This window comes from Festucalex cinctus, chromosome 6, assembly GCF_051991245.1.
Source record: "Festucalex cinctus isolate MCC-2025b chromosome 6, RoL_Fcin_1.0, whole genome shotgun sequence".
NCBI classification, from domain to species: domain Eukaryota; kingdom Metazoa; phylum Chordata; class Actinopteri; order Syngnathiformes; family Syngnathidae; genus Festucalex; species Festucalex cinctus.
This window is the reverse complement of record NC_135416.1, coordinates 6,416,921-6,441,102: the sequence shown is the minus strand read 5'-3', so window position 1 is coordinate 6,441,102 and position 24,182 is coordinate 6,416,921. Positions and strand designations below refer to the sequence as shown.

The 24,182-nt window shown below is 38.7% G+C and overlaps 1 protein-coding gene across 1 annotated transcript; it reads right to left on the bottom strand.

Moving 5' to 3' along the window:
* Positions 1–1,193: 1,193 nt before the first annotated feature.
* On the bottom strand, positions 1,194–23,105 carry dkk2 (dickkopf WNT signaling pathway inhibitor 2). Its single transcript, XM_077524527.1, has 4 exons — positions 22,683–23,105; positions 7,107–7,260; positions 6,711–6,845; positions 1,194–4,087 (listed from the first exon to the last, which is right to left on the bottom strand). Exons 1-4 carry the CDS (start codon positions 23,028–23,030, stop codon positions 3,837–3,839), a joined length of 888 nt encoding a protein of 295 aa, XP_077380653.1. The 5' UTR covers positions 23,031–23,105; the 3' UTR covers positions 1,194–3,836.
* Positions 23,106–24,182: the final 1,077 nt, after the last annotated feature.

Sequence of the window (24,182 nt, the reverse complement as noted above, 5' to 3'; positions counted from 1 at the left end):
TTAAAGGTTATTTTAGTTAACTAAAACTAATGAAAAAACTAAAACAAAAATTAAAAAAAAAACAATATTGTTACCGAAATAAAATAAAAACGAAAATGCTTTTTATAAAACGAAAACTCACTGAAACTACATTTTATGTTTACAAAACTAACTAAAACTAACTATAATTATAGCAAACGTCCTTCGTTTTAGTCTTTGGTAATTAATTTAATGCATGAGCCTTTGGGGATGATTTTAAATGTGAGTTTTAGTAGATTTATTTTGATATAAACAGGAAAAATGACGTTTGAAGTTTGTCACACAGAAGTGACGTCATCTTGCAGCAGCCAATAGAAAAGCACCTTCAGATGATGAGTGAAATTGCTCATTCCATGTTTGTAAGTTCCACAAAGAATGGCGAGCACTTGTCATAAAATTGTAGGCTCGTTAACGAGTTTAAATAAAACTCACACAAACATACTTTTAGTGAGAAAACGAGTCAGGAAGCGTATATTAAAAGCATCAACGGTGGAGCTGTTAGGCAGATGTGAGCTCCCCGAATTGTCTCACTCATAACTTGCGCATGAAGTATTTGGGTGTGCTGAAGGTCCACATTAAAATGTCAGTGTGGAACTTTTCTCTGCCAGACGTAAGTAAACACACAAAGCGCTTCCGTCACATGTTTTGGAGAAAATATGGAAAAAGTGTCAATCTTGTTTAGGAGCGTCCTCAACCGACTAACTGAAAAAAATCAGCCTGTCATATAGACGCTTAGGTTTTTTTGTCATTTCTTGTTGACTTGGTTTTATTGAGTAGAACGATTTTTCCACCGTTTTTTCCCCCCCCCCCATGATGTTTATTAGTTCCACCTGTTCTGTCCATTTTGGTCTTCTCAGCACCCACTCCTCCTTTTATGTGTGTTTGACCAATCAACTCTTCTTCTGATTCTGTTTAGCCATATCATTATTAGATCTTTTGTCCATCTTTATAAATATTAGTCTTCACTGTTCAGTAAGGAGCATGTTTAATATTCTTGTCACTGTCATGCATAGAAAACAAAGGGGAAGTCAACTCAAAAGTAATTCTTTTATGCACTAGTCTGAACGTGGTATTCTGATTAAAATTGTGTTTGTTTGTGATAGTAATGTACACGGTAGTGCAAAGTCAAACTCAGTCTGTTAATACAAAATACATTCTTTTAATTTGTTCATCACTGTAAATATGCAAAACAAATCAATAGGAATTATTCACATACACTAGTTGGATATAAATCTTAGCATCATATGCATACCATTTACACAAAGTTTTTATTTGTTTTGCAGTAACTTTCCTTGTGATGCATATTTCATTTAAAATCTCTACAACTGCATGCTTAACATTTGGTCCCTTAACTCTTCTCACCTAAATCATCTGTGCCATTTTATCTTTTAAATCTCATTATATTTACATGATATACACTGTTTCTTAAATATGTCATTCTATTTACAATATAGGAGCTTATCTATATTTTGAAATGCTTGCAAATGAAGTTGTGAAACAAGGGACTACCGCTTTCACAAATAGACGGCTAGCTGAAGAACGCACTGACGCACACTTTTGCAGTCAGTCTGTCTGATCAATCTGCTGGCAAATTTGGACCCAGCTAGCTTTGAAAACATTTCCCATTGTATCCTTCAATAAGCGGAAAAGCAGCTCTCAAGAAGTAGACACAACGGTCGTTTGACATCTACAATTAGTCCGAACAATGCACGGAATACTCCGTGGCTAATAGATGACTTGTCTTTCGTTGGTCACGTCTCACATTTGCAAGTGGGAATTCCTTCACAAATATTGTTGCTTCGTGATAATGACTGAAGAAAAAAGAAATGGAGGAAAATAATGATAGTTAGTATATCACAGCATTTACTTGTTATCCACAAACACCATGCGTATATTCCCAAGAGCGGTTAGGAGCACTGTAGGGAAGTAATATAGACCTTTCTGATGCTTTTTCACTGCACGCTAGCATCTTAGTTTGGTTCAAAATGTTTCTATCTGTGGGTGACAAGGAAAGAGTCGCTCAGGAACTGTGGAGTCAAATAGCCTACTGCGGGATCCAGAGCTATGACAAGGCAACAGGTTATGCTAACTTTAGCATGTGTAGGGATTTTATTATTGTTGTTGTTGCATTCCTGTTTTTACTTTTAATACATCTGAGAGTAGACCGAGTTTGGCAAGGAAATTGGAGTAGTGTAACAAAGTTGACACGACCGTGTGGAATACTACAGTGTCCAAAGCTACGGCAGGACGACAGTGTAGGCTAACATTAGCATGTGTAATTTGATCATGTGGTCGCGTTATACAGATAAGTGAAAACATTTTAAATGATTAGTGTGAACTAAATGTGTGTACAACACACATCACAAAAACATCAGTCTCTAAATTGGCCATAAGTGTGGCTGGGACTGTGAACGTGAGTATGAGCTGGGATAGGCTCCAGCTAGACAGTGACTCTGATGAGGACTTGGACGAGATGTGTATTACTATTTAATTTTATTTTTTAAATATTAATTGTTGCTAGTACATTGTGGGTTTATGTCTGTAAATGATCGAACTACCTATTTTGCAGTTTTTTCCCCTTATTGTTACGCTCATCTTTAGAAAAGTTCCTTTAAAAGTTAAGTTAAAAAAAAAGGTTAATTATCATAACTACCATATTTACCACTGGTATTACTTTTTAAAGGTTGTTTTTTTGGGGGGGTAATTTTTTCATATCCTCCTGACTACCAGCAACTGAAATTTGTCCTCTGTAGTGGACCTTTTTAAACCTGAATATCTCCTACCCAGTGGATACGATTGATTTAACTACTTTTGTGCTCTATAGGGGACGTTCAGAGTTTTCAGATGATACCAAATGTGTAGTGATAGGGCTTTGCTACCTTTGATTGCATCATAAAAGAAAATGGCTTCCCTCAGTGCAAGCACTTTTAGGGAAGAGGAAAAGTAAGTGTATAACACTTTTTATTGAACACATTTAGGCTTTAAATGTTGTTAGCATATTTTCTATAGGCTCTTAAGAACATATTAACACATTGTTTGAATTATTTTAACTGTATTTGAGCCTAGCATTTAAGTTTTAAAAAAATGTCCTCTGTAGTGGACACATCATAGCTTAAAAATAAAACCTTTTTTTTTTTTTTTATCCCCCTTTCAAAAATTTCTTTTGCAGTGTTCCAGTTACTTCACAAAGATTGGGGAATATAAAAATAAAAATGATTGGACAATATTTTTTTTCTGGTAGTCAGGAGGATACACACTGTCATAGCCAACAGCTATTAAGGTTTGAAATTTTGATCCAATTGTGTTTTTTTTGTTTGTTAGAAAGTAGCATTATTGCCATATTTAGTGCTGGTGGAGAAAAGACAAGAAAAGAAAAGATAGACCACTAAAATGGACATTTTCATACCTTGCCTACATGATATCATTGCTATTCTGTTCTGCTAAAAGCGCAACATTTTCTAAAAAAAAAAAAAAAAAAGTTTGCAGTAGGTAACTCTGAGTGACTGGCATAAGGCTTTTACACATTAGTCATCATGGAAAAGCTCTCGCACGGTAATAACAGAAGGACTTTCGAACAAATGGACTTTGCAGCATGTTAAAGAATGCACTGGTCAGTCATATTAACAATAATAATGCGGCTTCTGCGTTAATGTCTCCGCCCGGAGTCCCTCCATCCCTGAATGTCATCAAAATGAAGTAACACCCACGCAGATGTGTCTTTTTACTCCATCCCTATACGGAAAAAAAAAAAAAAAAAAAAAAAACTACGTTCCTTGGGCTGATCGGATTGCTCGCTGAAGTCATTGCCTCGTCCTCCGTCAGATCTTCTGGCACATGTGCAGTCTGGCCTTGGACGACGAGGTGGCATCTTTCCACACCTTGCACGAGAGGCCCTTGGCGCAGTCGCAGCGTTGGAAGATCTCCAGGCTGTGCGAGCCTTTCTTCCTCTGCTTGCTGCAAACCTCGCCCAGTCGCAGCACCGGCTTGCAGATTTTGGTCCAGAAGTGGCGGGCGCAACAGTAGCCCTCGGAGCAGTCGGACGTACGCAAGCACGGGTCGCCCTCGTGACCTGGACGAAAATATGAGACTGTCAGGTATCGTCCATCAGTGTGAATGCTATTATGTTTCCAATTTTTTTTAATAAGACTCAAGGCTGGAAATATGTGTCAAAACACCTCCTCAAAACACACTGAATAGCAAAGCTGACAGTCAAAGATGGCGGAGAGTCACAGACGGCCGTGTGCTAAATTGGAGCAACTCGCTCACGTCACCTAAGCGTGGGCAGTCAAAAATTGAGGCAAGCACTATATTGTTTAAATACACAGATGACAATTGTTTTGGGGGTGTCTCTTCAAGCTCCCCTGTAGCAGGTAAAATGCATAATCATTTGGGTTTAATTCTGGGGCTCGATTTAGCCAGTCAAAATAAAACCTTCCACTTGAGATGTTGACCTCATATCTCGTGTTGACATTTGGGTGTCGCACCTAAGTCGGAATGCCTTGACGAAATGTTCGTAGAAATCCTACTTCCAGTCCATGTGATCGGTCAAAAATGTCTGATTTTCAACACAAGCAGCACGTGGCTGATGATGACCCAAGGTTATTGCCATGTAAATGTCAACAGTTGTGAGATTGATCACAAGGCGGTTTATTGTTTATTATACTGCAAGTTCTGACAACAGCTGCTACTGTTTCTTGCACAAATTCAAATTCGACTATACTGAACTGTTTTCCGAGTTGGCAGAAAAGCGTGGGTTTTGTTTTCTTGTTGTGTACTATAGGACTAATTACTAAGTTAGCCGTTCGTAACTTTTTCAGGACCATCAAGGCATGAGTACGTTTCCGAGCTGTAAGTACATTGCTATACTTTATTAATACATCGGGCAAAATCAAACTATCTGGACTGTACGATGTGCCACATTTTTAGAGTTACGAAGTCTAGTTGTTAATTTATAAGGAATCCCAACAGATTACATTAACATACAATAGATAGTACCTTGAGGGATTCTTGAACTCCTATTATACATCCATTTTCAACATTTCAAATTTTCAACACTGTAAGGTAAAAGTCACAAATAATTCCAAAAGCCAGAAGTCAGGATTGTGTAGGGTGAAAAAACACGTTTTACTAGCATCAACAACTCGTCTGTCACTTGTTTGCAGACAGACGCACAGATTCATGATTATAATGTGGTGACGTGAATACTGGGTGAGGGTTTTTCTTTTCTTTTTTTTTTCTTTTCTTTTTTTGTTGTTGTTGCCATTCTGCTAAACTCTAATTCTGTGGCGTCGCACTGTTTTTTCTGTCTCGGTGAATGTTTTAATGACCTCCACTATCGGTGTGCAAACAGCAAGGCAGCTGTAGTTTCGAGTATGCAAGCTATACTTTGGGCTTAAATATGAGGGGCGAGGCAGTTGTCAACAGAGATTGTGGCTCTGGTTGGTGGCAAGAGGTACCATGAACCATAGTAGTTTTTTTTTTTTTTTACTTTGTCATTTGAACAAAAGCTCTGATATGATTGTGATTTTGTTTTATGAGTGCAGTTCCTCCTCATAGCTCCTTTGACGAGCACTATGAATATACATAGACTACGTTAGTCGCTCTGTCGCATTCTGCATTGTGACCAAATGGCTAAATTGGCAACACCGACTGCTTCTCTCTGTTGTTGGTGTTAAAAAGGAAGTCAACATTTCTTGACAATAATGTGTTATATGTGACCTCACTGGTTTAAACTTGACCTTCTGATTTGTGAAATATGAGTTATGTAGCAAAATCCTGCCATTTTTATCCATCTCAGGCCATTTTTGCCACTTGCTGTCGACTGGAGATGACATCACAGTGACTCAAGGCTGAGGCAACGACCAATCACAGCTCACCTGTTTTCTGAAGCTGAGCTGTGATTGGTTGTTACCTGAGACCTGAACAACTGTGATGTCATTTTCACGCGACAGAAAGTGGCAAAATAGCCACCGTCTGATATTGGTAAAATTGCTGGATTTTGCTGCTTAACTCATATTCCACACACAATATTAACTCATTGAGCCATTGTTATTGAAGAAACCCCTTTTGACAGATTGTGCAAGGCCCACAGAACATTGTGACCTATTGCTATAAAAACATGGAACCTGCAAAAAGAAAAATTAGAGTCTCTTATTTCATCAGGAAAAAAAAAGTATATTTGTATCTGTTTCCATTTTGCAGCCATTAGCATTAGAATATAGCTAAGTTTCATTAATATTCAGAGAAACAGAGCTTGTTGCAACATGGCCCTGGCTGATCTCTTATATTCTGCTGCCACCTGCTGGCTGTGTGTTTTTTTAATAACTACTATTGCTTTAAGCCACCTCTTCATGTCAGAAACTTCATCAAAGCCTTCTGTATGCTCTTGCATAAAAAAAAAAACAAAAACAAGAAAAAACACGTTTTTAGGAGTGAATGACAAAGTATTAAAAACGTTTTTACATGTTTTTGGGCTTAAATTAGTTCACTATAATACCGGATTTACACTAGAGGGGCTGCATAGAACATATTTTTGATTTTTTTTATTTTTTTTTGGGGGGGGGGGATTTTTTTTTTTGAGGGGGGTTGACTTCCCCTTTAAGAATATGAGGCAGTCCTTAGAAGAAAATATCAACCTTGTCAGTAGTCCCCAGATCCAAAAACTTTGAGAAAGTTCCAGGATATCATCCTACCTTTAAGAGAATGCTTGGCTTGTGTTTTCCCGCTGCTTTTCCTCCAGCTGTGATCTTTGGCCGAGAGCTTGTTGTGTTGGTCCAAGGCGGAGATGTGAGGCGAGATCACGCTGTCGGAGATCGCCATGCAAATATCTGAAAAGTTGCCAGTATGAGAGATTCGCTGATCACTCGAAAATGTCCCCCGACTATATGACGGTTCACCTACCGCAACCCTGTTACATTTCAGTCATTAGGTTAAAATGTACTTTATATTTTAAAAAATAAACCTGATAATTGTTTGCACAATGCGCAAACCTCATGTCAGTTGGATCTTTTTCATATTGCTAAAAAGGTGAGTTTAGAACCTATTACCAGTAATAACCAGTAGCTCTTAGTACTGTGTTTTTGACGTACAGTTATGGCAGCGGTTGCCGGGGCAACACATGGCGTCCCGGTGGCAGCGCTTCTTCCTCCTGCGGCAGGCCAGGCAGCGTGACGGCGCCTGGTGGGGGCTGTAGCAGTAACTTCCCACGCTGCACTCCTTGTCATTGCTGCACGGGTACACCTGCTGTGGAAGCGCAACAATTCACGTCAAATAATTTTCGCAGAAAGCTGATGAAATAGTTGGAAGGGGTGGACATTGAATAAAGAGAATATTTTTGGGGTGATGTTTTTCTGACAGATCATATAATGATTTTTTTTTTTTCCCTCCCTCCAGTATGTTGCTCTTGTGAAATTCCAACTTTCTAAAAATACTGTAGCACTTTATTTTCACAAGGCCACAATTTAAAATAAAAATAAGACCACTGTAATACAAAAATTTCTAAAATTCTGACTTTTCTTTCTCCCCAAAATAGTACTTCATTCTTGTAATTTTTTTCAAAAAAAAAAAAAAAATCTCATCATATTGTGAGTTAATGGGTTTAATGTGTTTCTTATAATTAAGGCTTTACGTCGATCTGATTGGCCCGATCAGGATCGGATGATAGTTAGAATTTTATGCAAAATCGGTGATCAACTGTAATGTCTTAATTTACCCAATCGATTAATGACGTCATTGAACGGCTCCACGGAATAAGACATTACATGTTATATTCAATGTTTAGCAGCTTTTGTTTGTTTTTTTTAAGAATGTTTTTTTTTTTTTGACCATGCATTTCAATTGAAGACAATTACAGGTTTGTGAGGGTTTTCACAATTTCTGGGCCGGACCAGTGCCATTGTTGATTGCAGAGTAAATATAAAAGTTATTTTAAATAGATATATTGCTCCATCTTCTGATTGAATAAGAGATTGGTTATCTTTTTTTTTTTTTTTTTTTTTTTTTTTGGGTGATCGGCTGAAAAAGCCTTAGATTTGGGGATGGGGGGGGGGGGGTTATTATTTTTATTTTATTTTTTTATTTAAACTAGGTGATCGGCTGAAAAAGCCTTAGATTTGGGGATGGGGGAGGGGCCTTTTTTTTTTTTTTTTTTTTTTTTTTTTAAACCTTTTATTGTATTATGGATGTCCAGCACTTTGAGTTTCATTTTGAATGTATGAAAGGTGCTCTATACATAAGGTTGATTGATTGATTGATTGATTGATAGATTATTACACTAATGATAGCAGGGTTTTTGTTTTTTGTAATTAATAATACCTTTAAAAACGACAACAACAACAAAAAACAGCATTGTGCTGGTCCTTTTTGAGTTACTTTTAACCAACAGTTTCAAGAGTGATAATGCAAAATACGTGTCTTAAAATATGTGTAGTTTCTTGGCTAAATAAAGGTGGAGAAACACTGATGAAGAAACTGCCGTATATGGATGGAATTGTGTTATTGAACAGGCGATTGATGTTCGTCGAAATGCTCAATCCCCAATATTCAATATTATTGTACCCTTAACCAACTGACTGTTTGTATGTCTGAACCTGTGACTCATCCTTAGAAAACAACAATCTTGTCCATGCACATGCCTCCAGTCACTTTGTGTCTGTTTTGGAGAACGTCCGACGGTAAACCCACTTCATGTCTTCCACTCTTGTAAAGCGCAGACATTTTTCTCACCGTCCTTGTTGTTATTTTTATGCGCGCCAGACAATTGGAGCAATTAGATTTCCAAAGCCAACTCTCTCTCCGACCATTTGGCGACTTAATGAGCCCTGCAGACGTACCTCAGTGGTAATTACCCCACTAATCATACTCCTTTAGACTCCATTTAGTCTTGTTTGCATAGTTTGTTCTAAGCTCGCTTTGTTTTTACAGCCATATTTCTCTTGCCGTGCCAACGTGATTGTCGGTGTGTTGTTTTTGTCTGCTCGTCTGTGTTGAGAATTGTGGAGAAGAATGTTTTGAGTATATGGCATTGCGTAAAAAGGTGAACTATTTGCTGTAAAATGTAGCAATTGCCGATTCCCCTAAATTGTCTTCTTATTTGAATTATTTACTAATTCTCTCCTCATAAAATAATCATACTGTTTATAAATCAAAAATATATATACAGTTTTTCCCCACTATATAGTGGTTCATCGTCTTTTCTTTTTAATCCATCATTTTTCAGTGTTTTTGACAGTATACTACTAACTGTAATGCCCTCATATGTGGGAAAGGAGAGCCACACTGGCCGATGCACTTTTCGGTCTTTTATTGAGCGCCTTGATAACAGTCAAATACATAAACACAATTGAGGATACGCACACAGTAGCTGCTTTCAGCCACAGCTCACGCCCAGAGACTCGCACAGAAATACCATTGACGGGCTAACGTGGATTAGCATACAGGAGCTCTCTTGACTCCTCTTAATTTTGCTGCATCTACATCCAGTAGAGCTCAGTGGGGTCCAACATGTTGCGGCATGTGGTTCGACACTGAAATTCTGACATGCTGTTAGTCTGTAAAATCCTGTATTTAAAAATATATATATTTAAAAATCTGCGCTATAGCGAGGCTGCGAAAGATGAACCACAAAATAGGAGGGTTAGCAGTGCATCCCGCTTAAATTAACTCATTTTCTCCCAGCCATTTTCACTGAAGCAACCCCCTTCATTTTTTAGCTGGATTTGGACTGATTTTGCAAGGCCCACAGAATATTGTAGTCTATTGCTATAAAAACATTAAACCTACCAAAAGAAAAATTAGTCTCTCCATTCATCAGAATTTTTGTTTTGTTTGCATCAGTTTAAGTTTTTCAGCAATTAGCATTAGAATACAGCTAAGTTTAATCATTATTCACATTCCTGGTGAAAACGCCCTGGCTGATCTCTTATACTCTGCTGCCACCTGCTGGCCCTTTTTTTCCCCCCCAATAACTACCATTGCTTTAAGCCACATCTTCATTTCAGAACTGCATCAAAGCCTTCTATATACTCTTGCATTAAAAACAAAAACAACAAAAAACGTGTAAATACTTTTTTGGGAGTGAAGGACAAATTATTACATTTTTGGGTTTGAATGAGTTAAGAAGGATCTCTTGGGTTTTGAGGCTTTCACTCTGGACGTGGCATCTTGGTGTAATTCCTTACACGTGTAAGCGCTGTTGCCGTGGGACTCGGGGGCGAGGCAGAGCAGTTGGACAGGAAGCGTGTCACAAATCAATTTCGGAGAAGTGAATTACTGTGCCGAAAACGTGCCCATCTCCGGATCAGGTTGGTCAAGCGCGTTTCCGCAGCTGCAACATCTTTATATACAAAGACCGTCCATGTACAGTGGGGGGAAGTTCAAGTACTTTGTTATTGTGCTTTGCTTTTTTAGGTACTTGTCAGTATTATTTTTTTCTGACGTCTTTTTACCTTTACTCACTACATTTGAAAACATGTGAACTTTGTACTACTTTGTCAAAATAGGCTTGTTACCTTTTTTTCAACCTATGATGACTTTGCAATGTAAATTTCATCCATCCATGGCCTTATTTAAGAATTGATTGACGTTCTCAGCAACAAGATTAATATGAGCTTGTGGCATGAAAAAAAATGCTTAATCTGAAAAACACATAAAAGTAATGTTTGTTTTTTTTAATTACCATGATCATTTTTGTTACTCAAGGTCAACTTTAGCAAAGACAAAACAATTATGACAGTATGAAAGTCAAGTGTACGCTAGCTAGCTCTTGGTTTAAAAAACCGGAGGGCCAACGCTAATGATCAATTTAATTAGTTCATTTATTCATCTATTTAATTGCCTTTGTATGTAGTTCTGGCACAAACAAACATCCATATGCGCTTATGTCATGAAAGGATTACTTAACATCACGTCCGAATGTATTTCAGTTTTAATTGTGTCATTTTTGTGGGACAACAAAGGACGGTTAGACGGATGAGCGTCTTCACCACTCCAGAGGCAAATGACAAACGATAATTCTAACGAGACAAAGCATTGTGGAGCAACCGCATTCTTCCAGGGAATGAGCTGGAATGCAATTTAATCGAAGTGAAAACAAAGCCAGATGCGACCACATGACATAAAACTAATTAGAGAACAATAACTGCCACATTATAACAAATGAGATTTTTCCTGAACACCATACTGGGGTGTTTACAAAAGACCTTTTTGAATTGAAAACAGATTGTAAAAGCACAAATTGACAATGGAACAGAGTGGATCTTTTCACTAACATTTGCACTGCAACTCTATCACGTAACATGTTCACAACAAAACCGCAACGGCATCACACAATAAAACACACAAACGCAGTTCATTGCAATATCTTATACTTTACATAGTGTATGTTAATCAACAATCAGCTGGTGGTACATTTCATACTAAGGTTCAAAGTTTTTCATATAACACCTGGCGCAAACGGGCTGCTAGCTAGCTTCAGGCTAAAGCTAGTTGTGCTAACATTCGCGCATGAGCTTATGTGTTAGCTACTGTTTTGTTATGAACATGCAGGGATTTTTGGCTGGCGAGAAGGAGGGAAATGTTGCATTCTGGACCTGACACATGCACACACAAAACAAATAGTATAGGTTCCTTATATTTTTGGCCATTGCTCAAGTGAAAGCTCAAAAAGCTCAAATATAAGGTGGGTGCTACCGTGCTAGTCATGGAAGTGATAATCTATTGTATTGTTGTTTTGCTTGTTTGATTGTTAAGGCCATTTTATTTCCTTAATAAGTTACTATTTTGTAAAAATAAATAAATAAATAATAATAATAATAATTTTGAATTCTTATTAAATAAATGAATTATTGCTTAAATTTTGAAAAGCACAAGTGACTCAATGTTATTTATTTATTTATTTATTTATTTATGTATTTATGTATTTATTTATAGATTAAAACTAACTGTCACATATAGTGTTGACTAAAATGTGACTATTTTCGACCAAAAGCTGTTTCTCAATTCGCGTTCCTGTCTGGTCTTACGTCCTTGTGATTTCGTGCAATGTCGTCAGTCAAGGGCAAATTACTGTTCCAATTGAAAGTACAAATAAACCAAGAATGCACGGAATACACAGATGTTGTTCTTGTCAGCTATCTTAAACCAAGGATGCATCGGTTGCATACTTGTGAAGGATTAACAATAAAAATATCCCAGGATGCGTTTCGTGCTGCTATTACGAAAATATGTCGGAGGAGAGGGACGTACACAGCCATTTCAATTTACAGTCACCTGAGTTCTTAGGAAGAACGTTGTTGCATGGTGTCTTCGGAAGACCGTACTTGGCGAGTTCACAAGATCGTAATCTGCGTTCTTCAAATTGAGAAATGGCCTAGGACTAAAATTAAAATGGCTTCTGAAAACAGCAGTGTGTTGAAACGTTTCACTGGGAAAATCCTAGGTGTTGGTTTGTTTAAAAAGTCCGATTGTTGAAATCTCGCTATGAATAGCTTGCTGATGGCACCTAACCAGACATGATGTGGTTTTCCTTGTTTTACGCACGGCAGCAGCAGCGGGTTTGTTTTATTGATTTTTGGACTGTTGTCAAGGAGATTCCTCTATACACCCTCAATAAACACTTTAAGGAAGAAGGAATACACATCAATTCCAACTGCGAAGCGATCTTCTGGTTCTTGAATCATAAATCTGAAAATTGATCATTTTCACATGTGCAACGCTTTATGGGATCGAGCTGAAAACCAAACCGTGCGACTTCCATTCGGTTTCATGTTCGCGAGTGACAAATGGTCACGGTGGTTACAAAAAATGTCAGCGTTAGTTTTGACACGAATATGAAGACAAATGGACAGTTCCCAGCTGCTTATAATACTTCATACTGCTACGTACGCTTTATCTGTCTCACAGGTTCGCATCCACGTCGTAGGTGTGGAAGAAAAATGGGCCTCACCTCTTCCATCACAGCCAAGTCTTTGAAATGTGGTGAGTCAAGCCTCCCCCTCTTTCCATCTGATTACCTCACCTTATCTGGCGGTATTTTAAAACGCCTCACTCGCTACTTCTGAGGGCCGTGTGGCTTTAATTCGGATGCGTCTCATCTCTTGTTGATGCTCCCTTATTTTTGCCGCCGCACATAAAAGCGTAGCCTTAGATCCCGCGCAGGAAGTGGCCCCGCGAGAGCTATTTTACTCGGCGGCCGCTCTCGGCATGCCGGCCGAGGCGATAAGGATGGAGACAGACGCAGCGCCATGAGGGAAGCGACACCCCCCCCTCCTCCTCCACTTCCACTCATGCTGCGGGGTCAACAATCTCTAAAAAGCAAAAAGCAGCGTTGTGGAACCCTTATTTACAAGCAAAACAATGTTGCGCTGAACAACTCATGTCAATGGAACTTTGTGAAAAAAAAAAAAAAAAAAAGGAATTAGGACACTGATGCCAACTTGTAACTTTAGTTGTTTAGACTATCCTCACAACTATTTTTTTCCCCATTTTTTAGCCACTTTTTGAAATGTGAGTGGAAACTTTTAGCAACTTTTCTCTGTATACATACTTATTTTGAGAAATATTGCCAAATCACATTGAGCTAATTCAGTTTTTGTCATTTTGCAGGTGGCTGATTTAAAGTTTTATGGCTGCAATAAAATCCGGGTGATTTATATAGTAATGGTTGCTTACTTCTTCTGTTTTTATAGATATTGTGGTTTTCCTCAGACTTTAGTTCCAAACATCAAAGAAATCTAGCAATAGTTCATGAAAGATGATAAACAAGATTCACTGGTACACGAGCTAAAGCACGATTTATTTTCTGAGTCATCTGCCAATCTATCCACCTCACTTTCTGGTATATTATTGAGGGAGATGAAGACTGGTTTCAATGGGTGCAGCCATCTTGGAAATGGGAGTTGGCCCAGTTGTTGCACTGATCGTGTTGAGGGATTGAAGCCTTCCGTACTCCGGTGATTCACAATCACAACCACTGTGCCGTGGCACAGGTGTGGCGCAAGAATGTATCTATTTACCAATTACTACATCCTGGTCCTTACACTTACAGTCTGGTCTTTAAGTGAATTTGAGAGCTAAAAAAAAAGAAATCTGCAGGTTGGTTCTCGAGCATTCTTTGGTCTACAATAGTACCCTCACCAGGTAAATTAGAACGGCTCCCTCTATAGAAATGTTAAATGTTGACTTGAGACATATTTCTACACTCGCACATTTGATTAAACCACAAATAATATGCAACTAGTCTTCATCTGGATTTTGGTTTTACTGCCACTTCTCTGTTTTTGTTTGGTGGTGTGCCGTAATATTTTTGCTAATGCCAAATTCGTGCCTTGGCTCTCTCAAAGTTGGGAAACACTACGCTATTCAGTTAGCCCATTCTAGTTCTCAGTGGCTCCAATTTCCTGTTCGATTTGCCAAGATGAAGCATTCCACTGTATATTGATAAACATCTTAAGATACGGTAAATGTGAATCAAACAAACCTATGTTGAGTTGAATTAAACGTGATGATAAACTAGTTTCACTGAACAAATTTTAAAGATTTTTTTGTCAGTTTTAATAATGCCACTGTGTAATCATAATTAGGAAATCTGGCCCGGAGACCATCGGCAAGTCATAGCTATGGGGTCCTCAAAATCATTTTCAATTATTGTATTTTATCATTTATAAGACTTAATAAATAAACAAATTACACCTCCCTACCTGTGGGAAAATTAAAAGCTCTGGTTGGATTGTGACATACTCCATAATTCATTCCTGTTACGTTCTGAGGTTGGATCCCAAAAGCGCAGACACAAATAAAATTTAACTCATTATTCGCATAACATCGAGAGGCGTAGAACAAACTTAACTAGACGAGAAACAATGAGAATGCATCGGGAATCACGAGACGCCAAGCCCCCTTGGGCTGTGGAGATGCACAGAGGAACCAAGGTAGTAATCCGACAAACACACATTTCTCGGTTGGTCTTAAATAGACAGTGAATCGATCGGATTGACTGTAGCTAGACATGTGGGTAACAGGACTGACATGGAATTATCTGATTGGATGTTGACCAGAAAAACACATTAAAGATTCTTGACATCACATAGCTTAAAACCAGTTGAAACTAGATGCCGATAACATCAGTTCAAAACAAACACTTGACCTCACGGTCATGACCCAAACTTAACCCTGGCGTGACCCAGTCATGACAATTCCTAAATAAATATAGTTGTAGTCCGAAATGAGAAAAAGAGCTTTCAGCTTTTGCCGCTCCTGCACCATGGAATACTCTGCCGACTAAATTGAAACTCTCAGAAGTTATTCCATTTGGAATTTTCCATCCTATGGGCCTACCAGTTTGAGACCACTACACAGTGCCTGTGTTTTAGATTATAAAGTATTGTTTATTGTTGGGCGCACTTCTTATCGAAAACTACTATCCACATCATTGACAGTTTTGACCAGGATATCCGTTCAAAGAGATGCTGATCGCAATGGGTTTGTGTAGTTAAATGAAGGTTTTAAAGACGGTGTCACTTAGAATAATAATCTTAGCACAATAGAAAGAAACTATAATTCTCTCTGAAATATTTTTTTTGGGGAAAAAAGGGGCTTCACGACTCAGAGCAGAGAAACATAAGACCTGAATCTCATCCAGGACAGACCAAATCAACAGAAAGAAGAAATGAAGTCTCCAAACTTAGATTAGCTCCCTTGGCAAGCGTAACGAGAATATTACAAATGAGTGACATAAGCAGGAATGAAAACAGGACCATTTATTTGACCTATAGAAGAATGAATGTACAACAGCAACAGACGTGACATTAACAGGAACCGCAACAAATGACACATGACGTGAGCCAGAATAGGAAATCTTCTTGATTAAAAGGAAAAGATAAAAAGTGATCCCCGTGCCTGTGCACTTGAAGGTTTATACTAGCGGATGACAAAATAATTGCTTGCAGAGGCCTCGCAGAGTCAAATAAAAAGAACCTCATCAAGTAAACAAACAGAAAACAAAAGAAAGCAGATATCAAATAAACCGAGGATGAATCAGTCCGACAAAACCCCCGACCTTCAAATTCCTACGTTGGCGTCCTTTATCAGTCCAAACAATGTCTGTGAACTTTTGGACCCCGACGTCTTTTTGGAGGAAACGAGACATCTTGACTTGACTTACAGACAATGTCTTGAAACCACGGCAGGTCTCCTCTGTCATTAACAGGTCCAATTACGGCAAATGAGGTCGCCGCAGGAGGGCCCCCTAATAGTCTGGGCTGGGGGGCCCTGCCGGCACCCGAAGGAGCAGCAGACTGGAAAGGCCACCGGACGGGAGGCCGACTGCGGCGCTAACAAGCCGCCACACCTCCGCCCGACTTTCTCAGCTCATTAAGGTCCGCTTCACAGGCAGGTCTGGCGAGAAGTGGGGTGGGAGCGTGGTGGTGGGGGAGCCCACAAATAAAGCGACTGGCTGAGGCTCACGGCGTGACTAAGTGCCACCCACCAGTCAAAGATGGATTTCATTTGAGGGGTCCATTTAATCATCAAAGACAAAATAGTTTTCAATACCTAGCATACCCAATATAAGACTACATCTAAACGAAATTTGTTTTTGTTTTTTTCTTAATGTGTTTTTCTAAATATCAAAGACATTCATTCACACTCATTTTAGTTCATGTCAAAGGCAATATGGAACCTAATTTTAGTCAATTAAGTTATGTTTTAAGAACCATTAAAGAAATGTTTTGTCTTCAAGTAAACTAACATATAGCATTTATGTTTGGAAACATCAAAGACAGAATGTACCTGACATGGACATTTTTTTTGTACATGGAAGTTGATTTAATAAATTGATGACTAACTCATTTTAAATTCAGAAGTCAAAAATAATATTTATTCCAATTACTTTAAAACGGGGTTTGGCAACGGCAAAATGCTGCAATATCTGAAGATTTGTATTCATTACATTTGACAATTTGAAGTTTTGGTAGCTTTTACTTGGAATCATGGAAGTTGATCGACAAAGATTTGCTTTTGAGGGGCCACATAAAATGATGTGGTGGGCCCGATCTCGCTCCAAGGCCTGAATTTGTTCAGCACATGTTTTTCCTGAACATTTAATTTAAGACATTTGCAGCACAAATATTGTTTCTTCGCTCCTTCTAATAATGCTGTCCGTTCTTCTTGACAGCAGATTTTTTTTTTTTCCACATGGGGATGAATTATTCGAGCCCTCTCATGCGGCTGGCAGGCTATGTGAGATGCCAGCAATTTCACAACTGAGAGCGTGAAAAAGACAAATCACTTTGAAGGTTGCCAGTTGGCTCTGAAAACGTGAGGCCGGTTTTGGAAGTGACACGGTGAGATCCGACATTCTCCATTGCCGAAAGCCTGGTAAGATTTTAACTCATTCACTGCCATTGACGGAAAAATACGTCAAATGATACATTTTTGCTAGGCTGGCAGTGAATGAGTTAAAATTGTCGGCAGACTTCCAAAACTGACAGCACGTGTGATGTTAAAAAAATAAATAAAAAATCACAGGTAAAATAATTTTAAACGTACAGTGTGTGACATGTACTAAGCAGCCACGCGGAAAAATTAACACATCATACATGAACCAATTTTACTTACGAATACATGCAGCTCAGACAGGAAGTCTTATATAGACTATATAGTAGTTTTGTAACATTCAAGACCGGTTTTAGTCTTGAACTAGGACCTTGACTGTCACATTTGGAAGGTCTTGGTCTCTTGTCTCGGCCTTGACTCTCAAGAGTCTTGGGATTTTCTGTCAAGACCTTTTTAAAATCAGCACTCGTGCTATTCTTCAACATCACCGCTAAGTAACACCTGCAAATCTAATTTTGTCTTTCAGCGAATATTTCTGGAAAGAGATTTTACGTAACAGACATGTATTATTTCAGCTAAAAATAAATAAATAAATAAATAAATAAAGGGGAAGTCAACCCCAAAAATGTTTCTTGGCAACATGTTCTATGCAGCCCCACTAGTCTCGCAGTATTTAGGTTAATATTGCAGCAAAATCCAGCAGTTTTTCTCAATATCACTTGCTGTCGAGTGAAAATGACATCAATGTTGCTCATGGCTCAGGTAACAACCAATCACAGCGCAGCTTCAGAAAACAGGGGAGCTCTGATTGGCTGAGCAGCATTGATGTCCTCTTTAGTCGACAGCAAAGTGGCAAAATGGCCGCCCCCTGAGATGGATAAAAACTAGTGTTGTTCCGATACCGTTTTTTTTGCCCCCGATACCGATGCCGATACCCAGCTTTGCAGTATCGGCCGATACCGATACCATACCGATACTTGAGTTTTTTTTTCCTCAACATGAAAAAGCTGTCCTGCCATTGGTTCAGAGCATTCAAGGGCCAATAGGATATCTTAGATCGGCATGCAGTGAACATGTCACATATCAGTGAATGTCGTGCGCCAGCAAGTCACAAGATGCTGCATCCAAAATCCTATATTAGTGTTGGAATTAATGGTATCGGCATGTTACTTGTGAGTAGTCACCGATACCGATACCACTGTTTTAATGCAGTATCGGCACCTCTGCCGATATCAGTATCGGTATTGGAACAACACCAATAAAAACGGCTTCATAACTCATTCCACAAATGTAATATTAATCAGAATGTCATGTTTATGAGACAAGTGAGGTCACATACAACATATGAAGAAACGTTTGAGGTTGACTTCCTCTTTAGGGTCTTGGTCTTGTCACGGTCTCGACTTGTCTTGGTGTTGGTCTCGGCTTCTCTCTGTCTTGGTGTTGACCCCCAAAAGTCTTGGTCTCGAATTGTCTGGTCTTGAGCACAACACTACTATGTAAAGTATATACTGTCATGTGTGTCATTTTTGTTAAAGAACAAATAATCTTTGCGAAGTACAAAAACGTCCAAATTGTCTTTGATGTTTTCACAAAAAAAAAAAGTGCCATTTCCATTGCAGACTTGAAATGGTCCTGAAAACCAGATGAGGACGGATACACGGATGGTTTCCGACGCCTTCAAGGTCTGTTAAATAAAAGGCAACAGCGCGTACGCCAGGTGAAAGGCCTTTTTTTCTACCTCCTGATTTATTCCGCTTGTAAATGGCCTCACTCTTACTTGGATGCAGAGGGGCCAGTCAAATGTTATACAGTCAAAGCCACATCATGCGGCCGCAGCTTTACAAGTGTGGAAAACCTCCTGGCAGGCATACACACACTTACTGTACTGTATGTGTCCATATAAATGGCCGCCATGAATGCCATTACAGGCATAACTTGGACATGCCTTGTTTTAACTGCTGGCAGACTGGTGGTCTACACACACACAAGTATGGCTTCCCATACTTTCAAAGCGGTGGAGGTACAAGCAGACGCTCAAATTTGAGGTCTGGCAGGCGTCGGTTTGAGGTTTCTCGCCTCTGCTTTCGAATCATTGCTGGCTCGGGGCGTGATGTCAGCACGCGCAACACTTTGCAGGCAACCAGCTGCCACTGTGCATGTCACAAGGGCCATGTTGAAAAGGAGCAAAAAGAACAAAAAGAGTTCTGATGAGAAGCTTCTCAACTTGTTGGAACTTCTAAGGAAAAAAAGCCAAGCTAAAAGCTCAAATCTATGCAATTAATAATTTGTTGCGCACTGAGCTGAAGTCTTGTGATGTATGGCAAACTTTTTTTTTTTTTTTTTGACTCATTTTTAAACTACAAATGAGACAGGCATATGCAAGGACGACTCATTGGACAGGTGGAGGTCCTTGGTCCAAAATGATGGCCGTGTGATGTAAGTTGAGCATTTTTTGTTGCTATCCTATTTATTAGTTATCTTTTGCTTCTGAACTGTGTCAGAACATGACATATATCGTACAGACTTTCATTTAGAAGCAAAATAAATTGCAGGTGTGCTCTTTTGATCTTTTTCATGTAGCATGATTCGCACTTTATGCTAATGTACGTTAATATGCTAACGCTCTGCCAGGTTCACATCTTTTGATTTCTTATATCCCCCTGAATACCAGCAAATCAGATTTGTCCTCTGTAGTGGACCTTTTTAAACCTGAATATCTCCCACTCAGTGCATACGATTGAATTGACTCCTTTTGTGCTCTATAGAGGACATTCAGAGCTTTCCAATGCTACCAAATGTGTAGGGGTGGGGCTTCCCTCAGTGCAAGCACTTTTTAGGGAAGAGGAAAAATAAGTGTACAACACTTTATTGAACAAATTTAGGCTTTAAATGTTGTTAGCATGTTTTCTATAAGACGCTTAAGAACACATTAAAGTATTGTTTGAATTATTTTGAACTGTATTTGAGCCTAGCATTTAAGTTTTAAAAAATGTCCTCTGTAGTGGACACATCATAGCTTAAAAATCAAAACTTTTTTTTTTTTTTTTTTTTTTTCAAAAATTTTATTTTGCAGTATTCCAGTTACTTCACAAAGATTGGGGAATATCAAAATGAACATGATTGGACAATATTTTTTTTCCTGGTAGTCAGGAGGTTAAAACTTATGTATCCATCCACCCATTTTCTGAACCGCTTGTTCCTCACAAGGGTGCTTATTATGCATACAGCTCTCCCTAAAAGTATTGTTGATATGAAATTCCACTTCTGGGTGAAGAAAAACGTATTTTTTTATGTGTTTCGTGAGGTAATGTGCAGTTTGTGCCCCATTTGTTTCCTTTTTTCAACTTTCAATACCTTACATAATGGCATGCACAACCTATAGTTTCTCTTTCCGCATTAAAAGAGCAGGACTAGAGTCCGGATTAGACACTTTGTAGACACTTTGTAAAATAACACCCCCCTCGCCCTCTCCCACACACACCCCATTGGTAAAAAAAAAAAAAAAAAAAAATCCCAAAATCCTTGCAAGGATCACTTGAATGACACTAAAAGCGTGTCAGGGCCCCACTGGTCATTTTTTTCCCCTCACATTTGTGCTGCCGTTAATGATTTACTGTGGAGGTGCTCGGTGGCGTCACGTCTGAAAGGCAATTAAGAGTTTATGAGGGAGGGGGGGTGACGGCTCTGATCCCTGGAATAGCCAATAACAATGCACATAAGGCAGTCTTATTTGAAATGGTATGCTGCTACTTTATTTACGTGGTTTGGCAGTATTTTTTTTACCTGAAGCACCACAAATGTCTGTAGATATTGTACAGAGCAGATGCACAGAATGCAGTGTGTAAGGTCATGTGGCTAACATGACAGCTGTACTAAATATCAAGCTACCTCGTGATCACTAATAGTTTACAGTCACTTGCAAAATTAATCCTCAAAAAAATTAATTAAAATTAATCCTCAAAAAAATCTAAATTTTGAAAAGTCTTCAACTTTGAACTAAACTGCCAAGGTGATGTTTCCTTAAAATTAATGTTCCCGTTGTATGGACAAATATTAGAGACACACGCCAGAGTACCATTATTTCTTGAGATTGTGACAATTTGATTTTTTTTCATAAACATAAAATGAAATTGAACTTTTATTTTTAGAGAAAAAAAAAGTCATGAGTAATCGAAGCGAAGTATCATTGAGCAAAATACTGAACCCCCAGTTGTGCCTGATGCTGCATCATCAGGGTAGTCAAAAATGTACTTTGAGGGCTTTGTAAAGTGGAAAAGCGCTATTAAAATAAAAGTGGTTTATTTGCAAGGAAAATATTGACAATAAAGTTGATAGTTTTTCAACATTAAAAAAAAAATTTGTTGGATTATTATACAGAATAAAGTAGTTATTTTTGCATGAAAAGTTCTATATCATTATCCATATATTGAAAGAAAATCTTTTCTTTGTGGGTAAAAAAAAAAGAAAAAAAAAAAAGAAAGGAGCAATCATTTAACTCATTCACTGCCATTGACGGAAAAAGACGTCAAATGATGAATTTTTTTCTGGTCTGGCAATGAATGTGTTAATAAATAACTAAAAAAAAAAAATCAAAGTGGCCCTTGCAGCTTTCTATTTTTCTGTAGTGGCCCTCAGAGGAAAAAGTTTGGACACACCTGCTGTACATTATATCAACAATTTATAATTGCTTCATTGATTTTTACCATGTTTAACTCATTCACTGCCATTGACAGAAAAAGACGTCAAATGATGCTTTTTTTTTCTGGTCTGGAATGAATGTGATAAGAATGAAGTCAAGTTTCTTTCAAGATAAAAAAAAACAAGTTGTGTATTGTTGAGAGGAAAAAGCAACTCTGATGAAAGTAGTTGAATGCTTTTCACGAACAAGTTGTTAATGTTAAGAAAAGTGCATTTATTTATTTATTTTAAGGGTGGTCATAATATTTCTAGTTAAAAATTTGAGTTTGATCCGTATTGCATTGGTCTAAACTTTTTTTTTTATAGGTCAAAGATGCTATAGTACACTCTAAAAACGGTTTAAAGTAAGCTATGCAAAATAGATTCAACAGTTTGCACGATCCGATACAAGATTATTATCACCAAACGCAGGGATGCAGAGGACCACATCGTATCCCACGAGGCATCAAACTTTCGCACGTTGGCCGCAGTTTCCTTTATACAAATAAAGCACCTGCACAATTTTATAGACGACCGACGCAAGACTAGCCTGTCACATATGCTGCCTTGGAGCCATATTATAGTGACATAGACTTATTGTGTCCCCAACCATTACAATGAACACGTCCAATCAAGTTGAAGATGGAAGGTACCTGTGCGAAGATGTTGAACTTCTTGACGGGGCCAGCGCGCGCGGCAGCCGAGCGGTTGAAGGCGGACGCGGGCGCCTGATCATCCGCAGCCACGGCACCCGCAAGCAGAGCCGGCCTGATGGAGTTGGGCTTGGGGCGACCCCCCGGTGCGTGGCACCACGCGGCGGTGGCGAGCAGCAGCAGCAGGAACCAACATTTATTCCAAGTGCGCAACAGCAGCAGCATCCTTGCGCGCTCGCAAAAAAAAAATAAAAAATAAAAAAAAGTAGATGTGGCGCGGTCGAGCTTATAGCCGATGATGCGCTTTTTCTTCCACCAGCTCACACAAGGAAACTCAAGACCCACCATGTGTGCAGTTTTTATGTAAAAAGGAAGTCAGTTCAAAATGACGAAGAATCTCTATGGAGTTCAAGCAAGAGTCTCTGTGACTTGCTGAGTGTGGAGCTTGTTTGTGATGTCCCTTTATAGCATTAATGAGCGATCTGCCTCCGCCCCTACACACACACACGCGGACACACAAAGGCTGAAAGTGATCTATGTGTGTGTGTGTGTGTGTGTGTTGTGCTATGCTGTCTGGAGCCCCGCCGGCACCAGCAGCCCCGCTGGGAGTAAACTATTTAAAAAAAAAAAAAAAAAAAAATTATACACTGTGTATTTTAACTGAGCCTTGACCCTCTTATATTGAGTGCTGTACAGGAAATGGAAAAATCAGGGTTAAGCTGCTGTAAAGGGAGTTTGTCCTCTTAATTAATTGCACTTTAAGTGGAGTTTCGGAGGATGACTGTTGTAAAAGCAACTAGAAATGTATAAAGCATGTGTGCTCGTTCTATTTGGACCATCTCTGGCTTCTGTTTCGTCCGATTCAAGAGTTTTTTTTATTGGTTTTAATAAGGAAGAGAAGAAATTGCACAGAGCAGACGCACGAAATACAGTATATAGCCGACAAGTCTTCTGAGGAGCACAGCAGCTGCTGATACACTCGTGTAAAACATTGAGCGACCTCGTGATCATAAAAGGACAATTATTTTCAGTACAGGATATTGCAAAAAAATAAAATCAGATTGAGCAAAGTTGGGAGAAAAATGTAATGGCAATTTTTTCTACATAAGAATAAAATCACACTTTCAAGAAAAGATTGAATAGAAGAATACTGAGATCTCTTTTTTTAAAGTCATAATTTAGTCTACTCGGAACATGCAAAGTGCAAATATGATCTTGAGCCACATGTTGCTTCACCATGTCTAGACCAAAAAGTATTTCAGATCACATGACAGCCTGGTAAATTTCCATTGCAGCTGTCTAATATTTTGACTCATCCCAGCCCCTTGTGTCGAATCCTATTAGATTGTGCAGGTGTACCACATGTTAAAGGCGTATATTAAGAGATCAAATGCTATTGGCTGCTCTATTCTTCCCTGGACAGGAAGCAAGTGTCTGGTGTGGGCGACAAAGGTGACTTAAAAAAAAAAAAAAAAATGGAGTATCACCTTGGAGCATCTA